General features: G+C 35.2%; 1 protein-coding gene across 2 annotated transcripts in view; it reads left to right on the top strand.

The window, feature by feature from the left end:
• The window catches only part of ABCB1 (ATP binding cassette subfamily B member 1), a 105,233-nt gene that overhangs the window by 40,392 nt on the left and 44,455 nt on the right, over window positions 1-20,386 (top strand). For both annotated transcript variants that reach the window (XM_017851617.1, XM_017851609.1), the window contains exons 8-14: window positions 8,244-8,368; window positions 15,063-15,234; window positions 17,860-17,973; window positions 18,122-18,232; window positions 18,413-18,538; window positions 18,656-18,859; window positions 19,193-19,363. In XM_017851617.1, coding sequence (XP_017707106.1) covers window positions 8,244-8,368; window positions 15,063-15,234; window positions 17,860-17,973; window positions 18,122-18,232; window positions 18,413-18,538; window positions 18,656-18,859; window positions 19,193-19,363 — 1,023 coding nt within the window. The remainder of the gene's footprint in view (window positions 1-8,243; window positions 8,369-15,062; window positions 15,235-17,859; window positions 17,974-18,121; window positions 18,233-18,412; window positions 18,539-18,655; window positions 18,860-19,192; window positions 19,364-20,386) is intronic.

Below are 20,386 nucleotides of genomic sequence, written 5' to 3' on the forward strand. Positions count from 1 at the left end.
AGTTGGAGATGACAGCATAGAATTAGTGAACCTGGAGGTTAGAACAATAGAATTCACCCATTCTGAAACAAATAAAATAATAAAAAAAGAACTCCAAGGACCTGAGGGACAATAACAAAAAGTCTCACATTTGTGTCATCACAGTACCAAAAGTAGAGGAAAATGAGAGTGAAGCTGAAGGAATATTTGAAGAAATAATAACTGAAAATTTCCCATATTTGATGATGAAAGGCAATACTTCAGATCCAAGAAGCTGAGCTAATCTCAAATAGGTTACTTGCGACCATTCCCAAGACACATATTCATCAAATTTTCCAAGGTCAACAGGAAAGAAAAAACCTTAAAGGCAGCTAGAGAAAAGGGTCACTTACAATGGGAACCCCATCAGGCTAACAGCAGACTTCTCAGCAGAAAGCTTGCAAGCAAGAAGAGATGAGAGTCCTATGGTCAGCCTTCTTAAAGGAAAGAAATTCCAACCAAGAATTTCATTTCCCACTAAACTAAGCTTCATAAGCAAAGGAGAAATAAAATCTTTTTCAGACAAGCAAATGCTAGTGGAATTCACTACCACTAGACCAGCCTTACAAAAGATTCTTAAGTCTAGAGATTCTAAACATAGAAACAAAAGAAAAATACCTGCTATCAGAAAAACATACTTACGTACATGCTCCAAAGACTCTATAAAGCAAGTTCACAATCAAGTCTACAAAACGGCTAGCTAAAAACATGACAGGATTAAAACTTCACATATCAATATTAACCTTGAATGTAAATTATCTAAACAACCCACTTAAAAGGCACATAGTGGCAAGTCGAATTGAAATAAACAAAACTCAACTGCCTGCTGTCTTCAAGAGACTCTTCTCACATATAATTCTTCAAGAGACTCTTCTCACATGTAATGACACCCACAGGTTCACAGTAAAGGGTTAGAGACAGATCTGTCATGCAAATGGAAAACAAGCAGGGATTGCTATCCTTACATCAGTTAAAATAGACTTTAAACCAGCAAGAATTTAAAAAGGCAAAGAAGAGCATTACATAATGATAAAGGGTTCAACTCAACAATAAGACTTAACTATTCTAAATATATATGCACCTGATGTTGGAGCATCAAGATTCATGCAACAAGTACTTCTAGACCTGTGGAAAGACTTGAGACAGCCACACAATAATGGGGGGAATCTTCAACACCCCTTCTGAGAGCATTAGACAGATCATCACGGCAGAAAACTAACAAAGAAATTCTGGACTTAAAGTCAACACTTGACCAGTTGGACCTACCTAATAGACATCTACAGAATACTCCACCCAACAACTACAGAGTATACATTCTTCTCATCTATACATGGAACATGCTCTAAGATTGACCACATGCTCGGCCATAAAGTAAGTCTCAATAAATTCAAAAAAATCTAAATCATACTAAGCATATTTTCTGACCATACTGGAAAAAAATAGAAACTAATACCAAGAAGATTTCTAAAACCAAAAAATTATGTGGAAATTAAACAACTTGCTCCTAAATGACTTTTGCATAAACAACAAAATTAAGACAGATATAAAAAAATTCAATGAAAATAGACACGATGAACCAAAATCTATAATATGCAGTAAAAGCCATGTTAAGAGGAAAGTTTGTAGTGCTAAATGTCTACATCAAGAAAGATCTGAAATTAACAATCTAATGTTCCACCTAGAGGAACTAGAAAAATAAGAAAAAACTAACCGCAAAGATAGCAGAATAGAAATAACAAAAATCAAGTAGAAATGAATGAAATTGCTATGCAAAAATTCATACAAAGGATTAATGAACCTAAAAGTTGGTTCTTTGAAAGGATAAACAAGATTGATAGACTACTAAGTAGATTAGCAAAGAAAAAAGAGAAGATCAACATAAGCACAATAAGAAATAAAAAGATGACATTTGAACTGATCTCAGAAATACAAAAGATCCTCAAAGACTATTATAAACACGTTTATGCATACAAACTAGAAAATCTAGAGGAAATGGATAAATTTCTCCAAACACACAACTTCCTAAGATTCAGTCACGAAGACATTGAAACCCTGAATGGAGCAATAACAAGCTCTGAAATTGAATCAGTAATTAAAAACCTACCAATCAGAAAAAGCACCTGTCCAAATGGATTCATAGCTGAGTTCTTCCAGTCACACAAAAAGAGCTGGTGTCAATGCTACTGAAACTCTTCCAAAATATCAACTAGGAGAGACTGTTCCCTAACTCATTTTACAAAGCCAGCATCATCCTGATACCAAAATCTGGCAAAGAAACAATGAAAAAAAAAAAAAAAACAGTACAGGCCAATATCCCTGATGAACATAGATGCAAAAGTGCTCAACAACAAATACTAGCAAACCAAATCCATCAGCACAGCAAAAAGTTAATTCACCACGATCAAGTAGACTTCATTCCTAGGATGCAAAGTTGATTCAACATATGCAAATTAATAAATATGACTTATTAAATAAACAGAATTAAAAACAATAAAAGATCATCTCAGTAGATGCAGAAAATGCTTTCTGTAAAATCTAATATCCCTTCATATTAAAAAACCCTCAACAAACTAGGTGTTGAAGGAACATAACTCAAAATTTAGTTAGACCATCTATGGCAAACCTACATCCAGCATCATTCTGAATGGGCAAAAACTGGAAGCATTCCTGTTGAGAGCTGGAAGAAGACAAGGATGCCCACTCTCACCTATTCAACATAGTACTGGAGAACCTAGCCAGAGCAACCAGGCAAGCTTAGAAAGAAGTAAAAGGCATCCACATAGGAAAAGAAGAAGTCAAACTATATCTCTTCACTGATTATATAATTCTATACCTACAAAACCCTAAAAACTCATCCAAAGGCTCCTAGAACTGATAAAAAAATTCAGTGAAGTTTCAGGATACAAAATTAATATACAAAAATCAATAACATGTCTGTACACCACTGGCATTCAAGCTGAGAGCCAAATAAGGAATGCAGTCCCAGTTACAATAGCCACAACACAAAATGAAATATACATACAAAATAAAATACCTAAGGATACCTGTAGCTAAGGAGATGAAAGATCTCTACAAGGAGAACTACAAAATACTCCTTAAGGAAATCATAGATGACACAAATAGAAAAAATATTCTACGCTCATGGATGGGAATAATTAATAGCATTAAAATGGCCATACTGCCCAAAGGAATCTACAGATTCAACACTTTTCCTCTGAAACTACCAATGTAATTTTTTACATAATTAGAAAAAACTATTCTAAAATTCATATGGAACCAAAATAGAGACTGAATAACCAAAGCAATCCTAAAGAAAAAGAATGAAGCCAGAGGCATCACATTACCCAGTTTCAAACTATATTACAAAACTGTAATAACTGGAATAGCATGGTACCAGTACAAAAAGAGACATATAGACCAATGAAACACAATAGAGAATCCAGAAATAAAGCCACACACCTACAACCATCTGATCTTTGACAAAGCTTACATAAATAAGCAATGAGGAAAAGACTATTAAATAAATGTTGCTGGAAAAACTGGCTATCCATAGGTGCAAGAATGAATCTGTACCTTTACCTATCACCATATACAAAAATAATGCAAGGTGGATTAAACATCATGGCCAAGTGGGACTCATTTCAACTGTAAAATGCTGGCTCAGTATTTGAAAATTAATCATTTTTCACATCATTTACCACACAAACAAGCCAAAGAAGAAAAACCATATGATCATATAGATTGACGTAGAAGAAACATTTGAGAATATCTAACACCCACTGATAATAACAGTTCTCAGCAAGTTAAGAATAGAGGAATATTATCTCAACTCTATAAAAATCATCTACAAAAACCCTTTGTCTGATATCATGATTAATGGTGAAAGACTGCTTTCCTCTAAGATCAGGAATAAAACAAATTAACTCTTACCACTCTTTTAATCAAAACACTGAAACTTCTAACCATTGCAATAAGGCAAGAAAAAGAAATGAAAGGCATATAGATTGGAAAGAAAGAAAGAAAAGCATATCTATTTATTGACAACATGATTCAGATTGTATGTGGAAAATCCCAAGGAATCTATAAAAATTCTCCCAACTGAGGTTTGGAAAAGTCACAGGATACCAGATCCATTGAATTTTACATACCAAAATAAATGCAGAAGCCAAAATCTAAAATACAATACCATTTATAGTCACTCAAAATAAAATTAAACACTTTGATAAACACTTAGCAAAACATATACAGGGTTTGTATGCAGAAAATTATTAAATGCAGATTAGAGACGGCAAAGACTAAATAAAGAGACATGGCATCTTCATGAATTAGAAGACTCCACATAAACATGTCAGGTCTTTCCAAACTGATCTGTAAGTCTAAGGCAATTCCTATAAAAATGCTAGTAAGGCCTTTTGTAGACATCGACAAGCAACATTATTCTAAAAATTGATATGGAAAGACACAGGTCCTAGAATAGCAAAAACAGTCTTCACAGAGAGTAATGAAGTGAGAGGAGTAAACCTACCACATATAAAGACTTCCTGTATAACTACAGGAATCAAGCTGTGGTATTGCTGGAGGATAGACGCATAGATCAATGAAACAGAACAGAACACTTGGAAATAGACCTCTGCAAATATGTCTGGCTGTTTTTTTGACAAAGGTGCAAAAGTAATTGAATGGAGGAAGGACATCCTGTCTGACAAATAGTACCAGAGAAGAAGAAAAAGAAAAGGAGAAGAAGGAAGAGAAGGAGAAGAAGGAGATGGAGAAGGAAGAAGAAGGAAAAAAGAAGAACAAAGAGGAGGAGGAGGAGGAGGAGGCAGGGGAAGGAAGAGGAAGAAGCTCAACCTAAACCTGACACTTCATATAAAAATTAACTCAAAATGGATCATGGACTTAAACGTAAAATGTAAAGCTATAACACTTTTAGGGGAAAATAAAGGAAGAAATCTTTGGAATCTATGCCTGGGCAGAGTTCTTAGACTTGACACCAAAAGCATAATCATTAAAAGTAAAAATTGATAAATTATACTTCATAAAAATAAAATAATTTACTCTGTAAAGCCCATATTAATAGAATGAAAAGACAAGCTACAGACAGAGAAATAATTATATGCAAACCACATACCTGACAAAGAACTATTATCTAGAATATATAAATAAGACTCAAAACTCAATATAAGGACAGACATTTCAGGAAAGAGGATACACAGATGTCAAGTAAGCACATGAAAAGTGGTTCAGCACCATTGGCCATCAATGAAATTTAAATTAAAACCCAATGAGGTATCACAATGCATTTATCAGAATGGCTAAAATGAAAAACAGTGAGACTTAAATGCTGGAGAGAATGCAGAGAAACTGGATCACTCATAGATTGCAGATGGGAGTGTAAAATGGTACAGCAACTCTGGAAAATAGTTTTCCAGTTTCTTATAAAACTAAACATACAATTGCCATACAATCCAGCAACTGCACTTGTGGGCATTTATCTGAGAGAAAAAGATTATGTTTACATAAAAACTTGTATACAAAAGATTATAGCAGCTTTTTTCATCATAGCCCCAAATTGGAAACAGTCCAGATCTCTTTCAACGGGTAAATAAATGGTTAAACAAACTGTAGTTCTTCCATACCATGGAATTCTAACCAATGGTGAAAAAGAAAGCGCTATTGATACATGCAACAATCCGGATGAATCTCTAGAGAATTATGCTGTGTGGAAAAAACCAATTCCAAAAGGTTCTATACCACATGGTTCCATTTATATAACATTCTTGAGATGACAGAATTATAAAGATGACAACAAATTAGTGGTTGCTAGGAAGTAAAAGTGATGGGGAACAGGAGGAGAAGCAAGGGGTAGGGATAGAGGCAGCTGTGGTTATAAAAGGTAGCCTGAGGGATCCTTGTGACTGAATTGTTCTGCATCATGAGTGTGTCGCATACCACTATGTCCAGCTAGTTTTTAATTTTTTTGTAGAGATGGGGTCTCCATGTGTTGCCCAGGCTGGTCTTGAATTCTTGGCCTCAAGTGATCCTCTCACTTGGCACCCCAAAGTGCTGGGACTATCGGACTATAGGTGTGAGTCATCACGCCTGGCCTTTTCATATCCATGATAATAGGATAGGTTAGAGGGACTTTGTTTTTTTTTTTTTTTTTTTTTTTTTTTTTTTTTTCCTCTTCACAGACATGATCTGTTCAAAAACACAACACTTAATGAAGGTTCTACCATCCTTTTGTCTGCTTATAATGATGGAAGGTCATAGAAGGAAAAAGGAGCTAGATTTGTAGAATTCATTGTGGTATTTGATATATTAACAATAAATTAAAATAACATTTAAAAAAAACTCCTAAATTTAAAGTATTTCTTTGAAGTATCACTTTGAAGTGATCTTCCTATCGTTGATTGTCTCCATTGTGGGCAATTGTTGTGGCACCATGAGGTTTCAGAAGGAGCAGAAAAACATTCCTAAAGCATGTTGTATGAGCCTCCTCTATTCTGCAGATGTTTGTTCAGGGATGGTGCTGGCCACCCTATCTCAGACCTCCTAGCATGAATGGTTCTGCAAATATGGTGGGACAGCCCCAGGAAGATTGCTTTGAGAAGTCAGGAATGTCTAGTGAATCAATGGAATATTATTTTGGGTACTAAAGAGGTTAGGTATGTGCAGCACAATGTCTGCACTTAGAACATAACTAATCAATGTTCATTTGCCTTCATCCACCCATTCCTCTAGCTGTCATAGCTCCTTTTACTTTCACACACAGGAAAGGGAGAAATCCACTGTTAAAACCCAAATAACTTCGAAGTTTTTATGCGAAGAAGGGGTAGACCAATGTTGCTTACATAAGTGAGTCCACAAGTGCCTGTGAATTTTTCATTGAAAGAATATAATTCTATTTAATCAGAATTTTTAAAATAAATTGGTATTGTGCAATTTTGGGGGAGGGGTGGGGAGGACAGGGTCTCACTCTGTTGCCCAGGCTGGACTGCAGTGGCACAACCACTGCTCACTGCAGCCTCGACCTCCTAGGCTCAAACGATCCTCCCACCTCAGCCTCCTGAGTAGCTGAGACAATAGGCATGTGCCACTACACCTAGCTAATTTTTAAATTTTTTGTAGAGGCAGGGTCTTGCCATGTTGCCCAGACTGGTCTAGAATTCCTGGGTTCAAGCAATTCTTCGTCTTTGGCATCCTAAAATGTTGGGATTACAAGTGTGAGCCACCACACCTGGCCTGTAATGGGTAATCTTTATTTAGGTAGTTGACCACTTCAGCATTCTAGGTGCAATAACCTTAGTCCTTTTCCCATTGCAATTGATCCAGCTTTCCATAATAGGACCCTCTGGGACACAAGTTCATGCATCAGTGGCTGGTTTCATTGAGAGGTTTCCTACAGTGGCTGTTAATTTAGACTATGAAACCTTACAGACTCAGGCTTGAATCCTGGATATTATACTTAGAAAATTATTTAACTTTTTCACGCTTCCATATCCTCATATGTAAAGTGGGGGAAATAATAGCCACTTCACTATGCAATTGAGAAGAATTAATGAGCTTCTGTGTATATAAAGTATCCACTACTGTTCCATCCACAGAATAAATGGTCAGAAAGCAAACAGAAGGATCAAAGAGTATCCACAAAACAAAGACCTCCCTGGGTGGCTGAATGTATTCCTTTGCCCAAGAGCACCAACAAAGGAAACTCTTTGGCATGGACTTTCTTGAAGTCAGTCACCATATGTACTTGGTTCTCTGAATTCTTCTGGCCTCCCACCTTGACACTTCTGAACCAGAGAACCATTAGCAATTACTGTGTTGAACGCATGCCATCTTTTCTTGATATAATGTCTGTTTTCTATATTTGTTTATAATTATAATGTAGTATAGACTTTCTTTTCTGAAATTTATCATCTTCTAAAAGTTCTAGTTATATTTCTTTAAATGAGGCTTTATGAGGTTTTCAATGGGAAAAGAAAATTTTCAATTAATATATTTTATTATATACCATCTCAGTCCAAAAAGAATTTGGGGCAGCTTACAAAGTGAATATAGATACTAAAAAATAGAACATGATAACCAAAGGCAAGTAAAAGACAGATTTTGTCCTACACATACATTAATGTATAGGCAGCACTTATGTATACATTTATTTTTGCTTTACAAAAGATAAAATTAACGTTTTTTTCATGATCCAAAATTGTATTTTTAAACAGATACTGTCTTCATTTACTGATAAAGAACTCTTAGCTTATGCAAAAGCTGGAGCAGTAGCTGAAGAGGTCTTGGCAGCAATTAGAACTGTGATTGCATTTGGAGGACAAAAGAAAGAACTTGAAAGGTTTGAGTTTCTTTTTTAAATGGATAGATATGTTAAATTCTGTCTTCTCATATGCCCTTCAGATTGATAGCATTAATTATAAGCATTTTCTCCCATATATATGTTTTCTGAAATAGCTTAATGGATATATTACAGCATAACTAATATTTTGGAAAAGTTGCAATTCTAATTGTACTTTTCTTTTATCTGCTAATTCAAAGAGTTTCTAGATGGGCAATAACGTAAAAATAGTTTCCTAAGGCTGAAATGTATTTTCTACCTCTGATTTTTTTTCCTCTATCAAGTTAATTAGTGATTCTCTAAGATTGACTGAGTATTTTGTGTAAGATCTATGGGGACATTTTAATCTGTGGTTCATTTTCCTTTCTGCCCAGGCCCCTACTCAGTTGACATGTGCTACATGATTTGGAAGATAAAAATATAACCAAAAAGCACTTATGTGTACAAAAGTTCAAAATCTTTTATATTATATGTTGTTTAGTATGATGCTTGCAACTCTTCCCTTTTATTAGATTTCTGAGAGCATAGATGGTAATTTATTGAAATTTATAATATAAATCAGATTACTGATTTCTAAGCAGCAACAGATTTTATTTAAAATTGAATATAAATTATAATATTCTGATGCTATAACATTTCAATCTTATGAATATATATGTATTTGAAAGTGTGAACAAGTAAACTGTATTGGTTAAGGAGGTTATACGTTGTGTGGTACAGCCATAAAGAAAACCAAGGGAATTTTCAGAAATCAGAATAGTGGTTAGCTCTGGGGAAGATGAGAAGTTGTGTGAGGAGAGCCAAACACACAGCAGGGGATTCTGTGGTTCTGGCAGTGTTCTGTTTCTTGATCTCAGGTGTACTTACATGAGTATTCACTGAATAATTTTTTTTAACTGTGCATATGTGTTTGGAGTACTCTTGTTCATATGGTATATTCACACATATAAAGATATGTCCTCTGAGAATAATTTATAATGGTTAAGTGCCATAGTTCAAAGGAAAGCAGTATCTATGTTCCATTTTGATTTTTGCTAAAGTCTTTGCTTTTGATTTAAAATATGTCTGACTAATAAAATGAGGAGTCCTGCTTAATGACTGAGCAAATATTCAATGAAATAAAGCCCTGGCTCTCATGGAGCTTAAATTCTAATGGGGGTGGGTAAGGTTACAAACAACCACAAATAATCAAATAGGTAATACACCAATTGGGGTAAATATTATTTGGGGAAATAAAATAAGAGAATCATGAGGATACTATTTAGATAAGTTATTCAGAAAAATATTTTTTGATTAGCTGCTATTTGAGCAGAGACATAATGAAGTTTCGAGTTTGGAATTTTTTCCAGTTTTCCTCAGAGAAAAGGTGGACCAGAAAAATAATATGCCCAACAGCCCAACAGCGTTGGAAGACAGACAAAACTTAACAGCTTCTTCCTGGTTCTCAGCTGGGGGAAAACATCTCCCCATAGAAGTTAGATTCTCAGGCCTGGCTGCTATCTGCAATTGGGGTCTGAATTTATACTGCTCTGTGGACTAGGAAACAATCTCTCTCCAAAGCTGAGGATTTCACATTAAAAATGAGTCCTAATCCAGTGATACCAGAGTATCTGGTAGAAGAAATACAAAATTATTGAAAATTAAAGAACTAAACATCTAAATCAAGAAGTTAGAGAGAGAACAATAAAATATTAGAAGGAAATAATAAGGGTAAGAGCAAAAATTAATTTAATAGAAAATAAAGGCAAAAGAGTAGAAGATTGACAAATCCATAAACTAATTATTTAAAAAGACTTATAAATAACTATCTTGTATGTTTAATCAGGAACAAAAAAAAATGAGTAGGGAAAACTTGTAACAGATTTAAAATCTATTTTAAATTACAGCTTTATACCAATAAATTTTAAAACCCTCAAGATATAGACAATATGCTAGAAAAATGTAGGTTAAAATCCTCATGTAAGAAGAAGAAAATCTGAGTAAACACATAATAATTAAGAGAATTGAATTCAAAGTTAAAAATCTCCATTTTCCACTACTTCTCTCCTGCAAGTAGAAATCACAAGTCTGGATAATTTTGTAGGAAAGTTCTACCACAACTTCAAGAAAGAGATAACCCTATCTAACATAAATTGTTGTAGAAAATGGAAAAAAAGTTGTGAGTTCATTTTATGGGGCTAGTGTAACTTTGATACTACAACCAGGCAGGTATAATATGAGAAAGGAAAACTAAAGGACAGTTTCACCTAAAACATAGATGCAGAAATTATAAATAAATAAATTACTAGCTAAATAAATCCATGTGAAAAATACCAAATTGAAAACATCCTGAACTTGCTGGCTTTGTCCTACGATTGCAAAGATAGTTTTAACTTTAGGAAATCTGTTAATATAATTAACCATATTAATAGATTAAAAGAAAAAAATTTGTTTTAATATAAGGGGAAAAGCATTAATTGTATATGATTCATGACAAAAACTCATAAAACTAGGAATAAGAAACAACCTTCTTGATTATTAGAGACCCACTGGAAACATTTAGAGGTGAAACATTAAAAACATTTTAACACTTAAAATAATAAATGAAATAAATACGTACAATTTTGTCTGTCAATTAAAAAAATAAGAAAAAAATGAATGAGGCAAGTGTGTTTGATAGTATCATTTCTATGTACTGTTGTACTAGTACTAGATAATAAGACCAATAGAACAAATAAGAGTAAGAATGAAAAAAAGAAAACAAAAAAAGAAAAGCAATAAGGATTGGAAAACAGGAAGAAAACTGTCATTATTCACAGATGATAAGATTGTCTACACAGAAATTCCAGTAGGTTTTATAAGCTAACAAAATACAATAAGATCTCTGGGTACCTATCATTATTCAGAATAAATGGCATTCCTGTAAATCAGGAATGAACAATTAGAAAATACACAGTATTTCATCCATTCAAAATGAATCCATCATCTCTGAAATTGAAATAAACCTACCAGTCAGTGCCATCTTACATTTGCTATGGATCTGGGTTGAAGTCCAATTCTTTCAGGCAGGATTTGTGTTTGCTTCTGTGATTCACCAAAGGCACTGCTAACCTGAGACCACCTTACATTAAATTCTGTGTCTAGCTGTTTTTGGACCACACTGGTAGTGTGAATTCATACTCAGACCTGACTGACATAAGATTACAAACTGATGGTCTGATGTCCTTGCCAGGTTGGCCATTTCTTAAAAGTTTATTTATTAGACAAGTTGATTCAGCACCTACAACATGCCAGGCACTGTGCTAAGTTCTAGGTTTTCCTTTTCTTTTCCTTTTTATTTTATAAAGGTCTAAACAAAGCTAGGGCTCTAGGTTTTCAGCTGTGAATCAGAAACAGAGGATATTGTATGATCTTCAGTCAAAATAATAAGATGGATAAAAATGGAAGGAATAGAGAAAGGAGGAATAAATATAAGGAATTGTCAAAGAAAAAATTAAAAATATTGATTTAAAATGTGATCTGAAAGAATCAAAGTGAGTAATGATGATGATGGGGAGGGCAAGTTAACTTTAAATATGGTGGTTGGGGCAGGCGTCTCTGAGGAAGTTTCATCTCAGCTGGGACCTGAGGGATGAGAAAAAGCATGCCATGGTGGGGAGAGAGATGGGATAGGTTGGAAGAAGTGTCTTCCAAATTTCCTGGGTGGCCAAGACTTTAGTATGTTCTAGGAAGCATCATAAGGCTTGCATGACTGAAGCTCAGTTGAGTGAGGGGAGATTGGGGTGGGCAGGGGCCAGAATGTGGGGATGGTGGGCCATAATGAAGAGTTGGGATTGTATTCCAAGGGCACAAGGGAGTGGTTGAGGGTGTTAAATAGAGGAATGACATCCACATTATGTTTTCAGATTGTTTCTTTGCCTGTAATGGGTCTCGTGAATGGATGTGAGAAGTCAAAGAGTAGAAGCAGGGAGACCAGTGGAAAGACTGGCAGAGTGGTCCAGGCCAGAGCATCTCCCTGGTCTGGATCAGAGGCAGGAGAGGGGTGACAGGTACCTAGATTTGGCATATAATTTGGAAGTAGAATTGATGACTCTTCTTAGACCAAACATAATCAGTTTTAATTCCTGTTCTCCTTCCCTTCTCTGCTTCTACATAAAGTAATCGAGGTCTTAATCTGGCTTTCTCTTCAAATTATCAGTGCAGGAGGGAAGCTGGCTGTCTTTGAATGGAAATTTAACCAGAAGTTAGAATAAATTTCATTCAATTGTATAGAATAGTTTTGTTCTTTTCATTTAAAATATTTTCTCTCTTTTATGTGTCTTGAAAATATATTTATCTATTAGTATTCATTTCTGTTTGCTTAATCAAAATTGTTCCTTACTCTCATAAGTAGTTACTTGCATTATTGATACATATTTTTATAATATTTAAGATGAGTCATATTTCCTATATACCAATGGTTTTGTTATATAACTTTAGTCTCTTTTAGTCGCTCCTACTTTCATGATCATTTCTATACTAAAGCTTTTGATGAATGGATGATTTTAATATCTGGTTTTATATATGGCATTTGTAATGAAAAACAACAAAGAGCTTATAGAAAAGGAGTATTGTTTATGTCTCGTTTCCCTTTACCCCCTTCTTTCCTTTATTTCTCCTTTCTGATGTGTAAATGATTTTCTTCCTTGTGCTTCTGTGCAAATGTTTCCTCTGGCTGCATAGGACAACGTCAGATGGTTTCTACATTAGTCTCGGTAAGCGAGAACTGAAATAAAGGCGATAACAGTGTAGTACATATGTATTAAATTTCCTTAAATGTACTCTTATGTAAGTTGTGCCCAGTGGTAGCATTCACCTCAGACCAACTCATAAAGTGAGAGATATGTATATGTCTCTGTGTTATGTGTGTGTGCATGTGTGTATATAAATCATTGAAATGTTTCTCAAAAATAATTTTTCTGTTCAGATGATAACTGGCAAGTTGAGGATTTACATTTTGGGGGGTAGAAACTGATGATGTGTTGATATGTGGTCACTATGAAGTTCTGTTTAAATTTCATCTTTAGTGAACACAGTAGTGATGTAAATTTCACTTGGCATGCTTTTGTAACTCTGTAATGTACCTAGTTAAAGTAGTCATGAAAGCAAGAAACAATACATGTTCATATCTGGACAGTGCTTGAACTCTGCTGTACATACTAATGGAACAAGTTCTCCAAAGGAAATTAATATAATACTATATAATATTTATATAGTTGTGAATTTTATGGATCAAAGACCTTAAAGTATGACTTTTATATGGAAGTAAGTTCATTAATTTCAATAATTATTAGCTCCTCCTCTATTCAAGTTAATACTCTAGGTTCTGCAGAGAGTTGTGATTAAGAAAATACAGACAGATTTAAGGCAATCTGTCCTGTTTCACTAATCCTTTTACCTTTGTTCTATATTTGCAAAATTCCTTGTTTTCCTTTAACTCTGGGCTCCATTAGCTTATCTCCACAGCTATCTTCTTAAACAGAGTAGTCTTCTCTGTTCCTTTCAAATGAAGGTCGAGTTACAGACATCATCTCCTTTAGCTTTAACGTCAAAAATTGACCACTCTCTGAGGCTTTAAAAAATATTTGAATTACAGTTGGGAATAACCTTTAGGTCATTAGAACTGGAGAAATAAAATCTGTCAGTGATTCCAACATTGTTTTTTGATGTTTTTCATTTGCTTGTTTTTGCTCCTTTTGTATAATTTCCTATATTTGCTCTAAGAAGTATTAATGGTTGCTCTCCAGGTTTGGTTAATGTAGGGTAGTTCTTTTGCTATGAATGGGTTCAGGGCTATAGATATGCTAAGAATTTAATTTTTCTCAGTCACTGAGTTAGCCAGAAGCCCTGGATGGCCCAAGCCACCAGGTCAGAGCCTGTTAGTTCAGCAGCAGGCAGCTATGGCATGACAAGTGTTGGGAGCATTAACAGAGGGAAGGACAAGTAGTCAATATGTAGAAAGGAGAAGGAAGAGAGGGAATGCTGATGAATAATTATGTAATTTTATATACCTGTAAGCCAAATAATTTTGTAGGTCAGTGATTTTAAAATAAATGTCTACAGAAATAAGATAAATTATACAGCTTTTTTAAATGTAAAAGTATTACATGGCAATTCAGAATTCTCAAAATGCTCTCACACATGTAACCTCTCAGTTGGTCATTCCAACAGTCCTAGAGGAAGGCAGGACAGAGAGCAAACTGTCTCCAAACTTCCTTAATGTTCAGAGATTTAAATGACTGTCCCTTTTTTTTTTTTTTAAAGAACTTTCTAACATTATCTCTCCATTTTATTACTTAATTAAAGAGGCATGCAGATTTTGAAGGGAAGACACAGGTTTTTCCATGGCTTCTACTTTGTTTTGTGTACGAAACAATATAAGTTCTAGAAGTTTGCTAAATATTGCTTCACTTATTTTGCTATTGCTAAAGCCAGAGTAGGAAATTTTAGAAGACTCCCCTACAAATAAGTTAATCTCTGTAAATTTCAGTTTCTTCTTCTGCAAAAAGGGAGTAAAACAGTACTACTATATAGGGTCAATGTATGAGCAGCAGGACAAAGTGCATGTGTATCACCAGGACTGAGCACATCCTAGCCACTCTGTAACTATCATGCTATATTGACATGTTTTCATAAAATGTATGAGTATATGTGATCATTTTTGTTTTTTTCCCAGGTACAACAAAAATTTAGAAGAAGCTAAAAGAATTGGGATAAAGAAAGCTATTACAGCCAATATTTCTATGGGTGCTGCTTTCCTGCTTATCTATGCATCTTATGCTCTGGCCTTCTGGTATGGGACCACCTTGGTCCTCTCAGGGGAATATTCTATTGGACAAGTACTCACTGTAAGTGGTTTATATTGAGAAATGAGCCATTATTATAAAATACCAATGAAATCCAGTAATGTTGGCTTGACTTTAGAAGAACATATTTTGAACAACTATTGAATACTACAGACACATGCACTACTAGGTTAAAAAGTGGGAAAAAATTGGATGCATCCGACAACCAATTTTTTGCTTGTTTGTTTGTTTGTTTTTGCAGATATATTGCACAATTTATCCTGTAGCCTAAATAATACTAATCTTAGCAATCTCAGTAGCATGAACTTTTATTTGTTGAGATTATTTGTGCCAAACTTGATGCTAAACACTTCACTTTTATTTTCTGATTTGCTATTCCCAAAAATGGCAAAATACACATTTTGACTTCTTTTCAAATTATTTCGAATGGCAGCTAATCCACCTCACAAATTGTGGAAGTTGTTCCTCTTCCTAAAAGATTGTTTGGAAGTTTTCTGCATTATAGACCTTTGTGCAAGCACAGAAGTCTTGCCATTTAATGTTATCCTCTTTTATTTTAAAGACAATGAAATAATTTGCAAACCAAACTCAATTCGTATCTGGATCTAATAAAATACACTGTTAGAAGAGTCACTTAGTTCCTTTTTCATAGGCCAAGCAGAAATAGATTGAGATAGTGAGAGATGATATTTTGTAGAATCCCTTAAAACAATCCCCTTTTTCAGGAGCCAGATTTGTAATACGGATGCAGTAATTGCTTCTTTAATTTTTTCAAATTTGCCTTATCCAACTTTGCTCAGTCAGGAATGGCTTTTCCCATGAAGTTTTTTTTTTTGTTTGTTTGTTTGTTTTTAGTATAGTGATGCTGTGGGTGATCCTTGGTTGTCATAACAGATGTTTTCCGTTTAACTGTGATTGAGATAAGCAGTTTAAATCCAGTGTTCTCTGGGCATGAATATACCTCACAAACTGGAGGCATCCAGAATAGGGAGTGTAGGGTTTGATATCGGACCAACTTGATTCAAATGGCAGCTGTGTCACTTTTTAGCTGTATGATTTGGGGCAGCCAGCTAAACTTTTCAAGCCTCTGCTACCTCTTCTGCCAAGTGACATGACAGGAATGAGCCCTAACTTTCAGTGTTGTTTTGAGGACTAATTGAGATAATGAATATAGAATCACTTAGCAAAGTTCCTTCTGTGTAAATTATTGAGCAATATAATTCCATGTGATTTAGAAAAAATGAATAATGACATTAATTTTCATCAACCCCAAAGAGAAACACAGTTAAGTCTTTACCAATAAGAAACTGATTTGCACAAAACAAACAAACAAACAAAAAGGCCTAAAGAGAACACAGCCTTGTTGCAAAAATGACAACCTGATAAAGTATCAATGCCTTAGGTGTGTGTGCTTTATAATTAACAAAAAGCATTCATATACCCTGTTTTATCATGATACAACATCTCTATGATTGCTGGGTAGGGGAACAGATAGAATCTTGCCTATTTTTGCAAATGAAGAAGTTGAAGCCAAAGATTCTAAGAGAATGGCCTAACAACATATAACTAGTTAGTACTAATTTAGGATTCAGAACTGGGTCTTCTGACTCCTCTAATAGTGTTTATTTCCACTTTACCTTGCTGATGATCTAAATAAAAAAACTTAGACTTTGAAGAAATAAAAAAAATCCTATTATAATATTCTAGCCCTATAAAATTTAAATCATTGTTTTATTGAGCAAGTAAGACTAATTCTGCATTCTAAATTGAAAAGTATTTAAACTTCTAAAATATTTTTAGTGTGGGCAACATAGTGAGATCTCATCTCTATAATTTTTTTTTTTAATTAGCCAGATATGGTGGCACTTGTCTGTAGTCCCAGCTACAGACTGGGATGGGAGGGTTGTCTGAACCCAAGAGGTTGAAGTTGCAGTGAGCCAAGATTGCACCACTGCACTGCAGCCTAGGCAACAAAACAAGACCTTGTCTTAAAATTTAAAAAAAAAAATTTTTTTTTGCTATTTTTTAATTGACAAATCATAATTGCATTATACTTATGGAGTACAATGTGATGCTTATATATACACACACATACACACAAAATGTGGAGTGATCAGATCAAGCTAATTAACATATCCCTCACCTCACTTGACACGTTTTGAGATGACACATTTGAAATTTACTCTTGGCTAGGCATAGTGGCCCATGCCCGTAATCCCAGCACTTTTGGAGGCTGAGGCAGAAGGATTGCTTGAGGCCAGGAGACCAGCTTGGGACACATAGCGAGACCCTGTCTCTAGGAAAAATAAAAAAAATTTCTCAGATTTGATGATGCATGCTTGTAGTCCTAGCTATTTGGGAAACTGAGGCAGGAGGATTGCTTGAGCCCAGGAGGTAGAGGTTATAATGAGCTCTGATTGCACCACTGCACTCCATCCTGGGTGACACAGTGAGACCCTGTCTCTTAAAAAGAAAAAAAATGAAAAAAAGAAATTAAATGTACTGTTAGTTTCAAACTATTGAAATATTTTTAACACCTAATATTTATATATTGCCTCGCCATTTTAAATTTTAATTATCTATGTTAGAAAAAGACAGAAGAAGTATGAAAAAAAAAATTGCTATCACTATCTAAGTAGCCTGATGTTTTTTCTTCACATTCCTCAGGTGTTCTTTTCTGTATTAATTGGGGCTTTTAGTGTTGGACAGGCATCTCCAAGCGTTGAAGCATTCGCAAATGCAAGAGGAGCAGCTTATGAAATCTTCAAGATAATTGATAATGTAAGTCTGAGTTGGCCATTTACCCATCTGTCTAAAAGATTGTCCAGTTAAGAGTCAATTTCTTTGTCACTTTATCCAGCTTTCCACAAAATATCACTAAAAGTAGTTATTGTAACCTAGTAATCTCTTAAAATTTGATTCTGTTTAGAAGCCAAGTATTGACAGCTATTCGAAGAGTGGGCACAAACCAGATAATATTAAGGGAAATTTGGAATTCAGAAATGTTCACTTCAGTTACCCATCTCGAAAAGAAGTTAAGGTACAGTGATAAATGATTAATCAACAATTAAACTATTGAATGACGAGTTTCTGATGTTTTCTTGTAGAGATTATTTTTTTAAAAAGTGCATGTATATTTAAACCTAGTATTGAACAGTCAGTTCCTATACCCTGTGTCTGTGAATTGCCTTGAAGTTTTTTTTCTCACTCGTCCTGGTAGATCTTGAAGGGCCTGAACCTGAAGGTGCAGAGTGGGCAGACAGTGGCCCTGGTTGGAAACAGCGGCTGTGGGAAGAGCACATCGGTCCAGCTGATGCAGAGGCTTTATGACCCCACAGAGGGCATGGTGAGATGACCCATGCTGAGCTAGACTCTGCGGTGATCAGCCGTCACATTGCACATCTTTCTGATGTTACCCTTTCAACTACAAATGTATGAAAGTCACACTTACTTTTTATTCCAGGTCAGTGTTGATGGACAGGATATTAGGACCATAAACGTAAGGTTTCTACGGGAAATCATCGGTGTGGTGAGTCAGGAACCTGTATTGTTTGCCACCACGATAGCTGAAAACATTCGCTATGGTCGTGAAGATGTCACCATGGATGAGATTGAGAAAGCTGTCAAGGAAGCCAATGCCTATGACTTTATCATGAAACTGCCTCATGTAAGTTGTCCTTGCCCTTTGCCTTTCTAGAGGTGCAAAAAATAAAATGCAGGCCTACTACACAGGAAGTTAGGAAACCACTATAAATCGGAGGAAGAGAAATCCTAAGAAGGGAAAATAAGATTACCTCAGATTTGAAAGTTCTAGCAGTATCAGCTGGTCGTAGACACATTTTTAAAAACTGAGGTTGGTTATTGTGCTAAATAAGATTTAAAGAACTGGACCTGTTATTACCTGTGAGACTTGGGTTGTGTATGGGATTCCTTACCAATTTAAAATATGAGCCGAGATAGCTTGTCCTTATGCTAAATCATCCTGGGTTTTCTGTGGTAGAAATTTGACACCCTGGTTGGAGAGAGAGGGGCCCAGCTGAGTGGTGGGCAGAAGCAGAGGATCGCCATTGCACGTGCCCTGGTTCGCAACCCCAAGATCCTCCTGCTGGACGAGGCCACGTCAGCCTTGGACACAGAAAGTGAAGCAGTGGTTCAGGTGGCTCTGGATAAGGTCAGTGAGGCTTAGTTCAAACCAACCTGATTTATAAGCGTAAGAATATTCTACTATTAATTCTTGTTAATATTGGTCTTAGAAAATGAAATTTCTGATAGCTTCTAAGTGATTCCTTCAGATATTAAAATAAAAGCATTAGGCCTCTTTGAAATCTTTCTCTATTTGTTTTATTGTTCAATTTATACTTATTTCTCTGATCTTATTTTAAGTGATGATGAATAAATTTTCATCTAAAGACACTTGCTAATCTTTTAAATTAAAACATAGAAATATAGATACAAGTGAAAATTCATCTTCATTGTGATCTTCAAAACTTGACTATGTGGATAACCCTGTTATGTAGGTTTTGAGAGTTTGTAATATTGCCAGGAAGAGAATAATACAACCTGAAGGTTCACACATAATTTTCAAGACATTGAATGCCACTTGAAGACTCTATGGGAAATAAGAAACCTCTTATTTCCAGGAGAGGGGCAGAGAGCCTGTGATACTGAAAACCTACCTAAGCCATGGCACGTTATTGACTATCAACAGAGTTTGACTGTCCTGCGATTCTGGAGTCCATATGACTCATTCACCAAATAGCATTTGAGTGTTTGCCCTGTGCCAGGCACTGTGCATTTGATCTCCAGCATGTGATAGTAATGGAGATAATTCTGTGAGTACCGAGAATGTGGAGAGTGAGACCTTATAACCAAAGGAGTTCCAAGTTGAGATGTCACAGTAGATTTCAAAGATGAACTCATATTTGTTTCAACTCTCCCTGTCTCTAATAAAACAACTCTTGAATGTTCCTTTAAACATCCTGTCAATGTGCTTAATAAATTTTTGAGGGAGGAAAAAAAGCAGTTTACTAAACATTCTGTGGACCAAAATAGAGGCAGATGGGATTGTGGCTACTTTTTCCACCCTCATTTTGCTTAATCTGTGATTTCACCTCTGTGTTTTTCTTTTCCTTCCCTCCCTTCCTCCCTCCCTCCCTCTCTCCCTCCCTCCCTTCCTTCCTTCCTTCCTCCTTCC

This window comes from Rhinopithecus bieti, unplaced genomic scaffold (assembly GCF_001698545.2).
Source record: "Rhinopithecus bieti isolate Rb0 unplaced genomic scaffold, ASM169854v2 scaffold_1558, whole genome shotgun sequence".
NCBI classification, from domain to species: domain Eukaryota; kingdom Metazoa; phylum Chordata; class Mammalia; order Primates; family Cercopithecidae; genus Rhinopithecus; species Rhinopithecus bieti.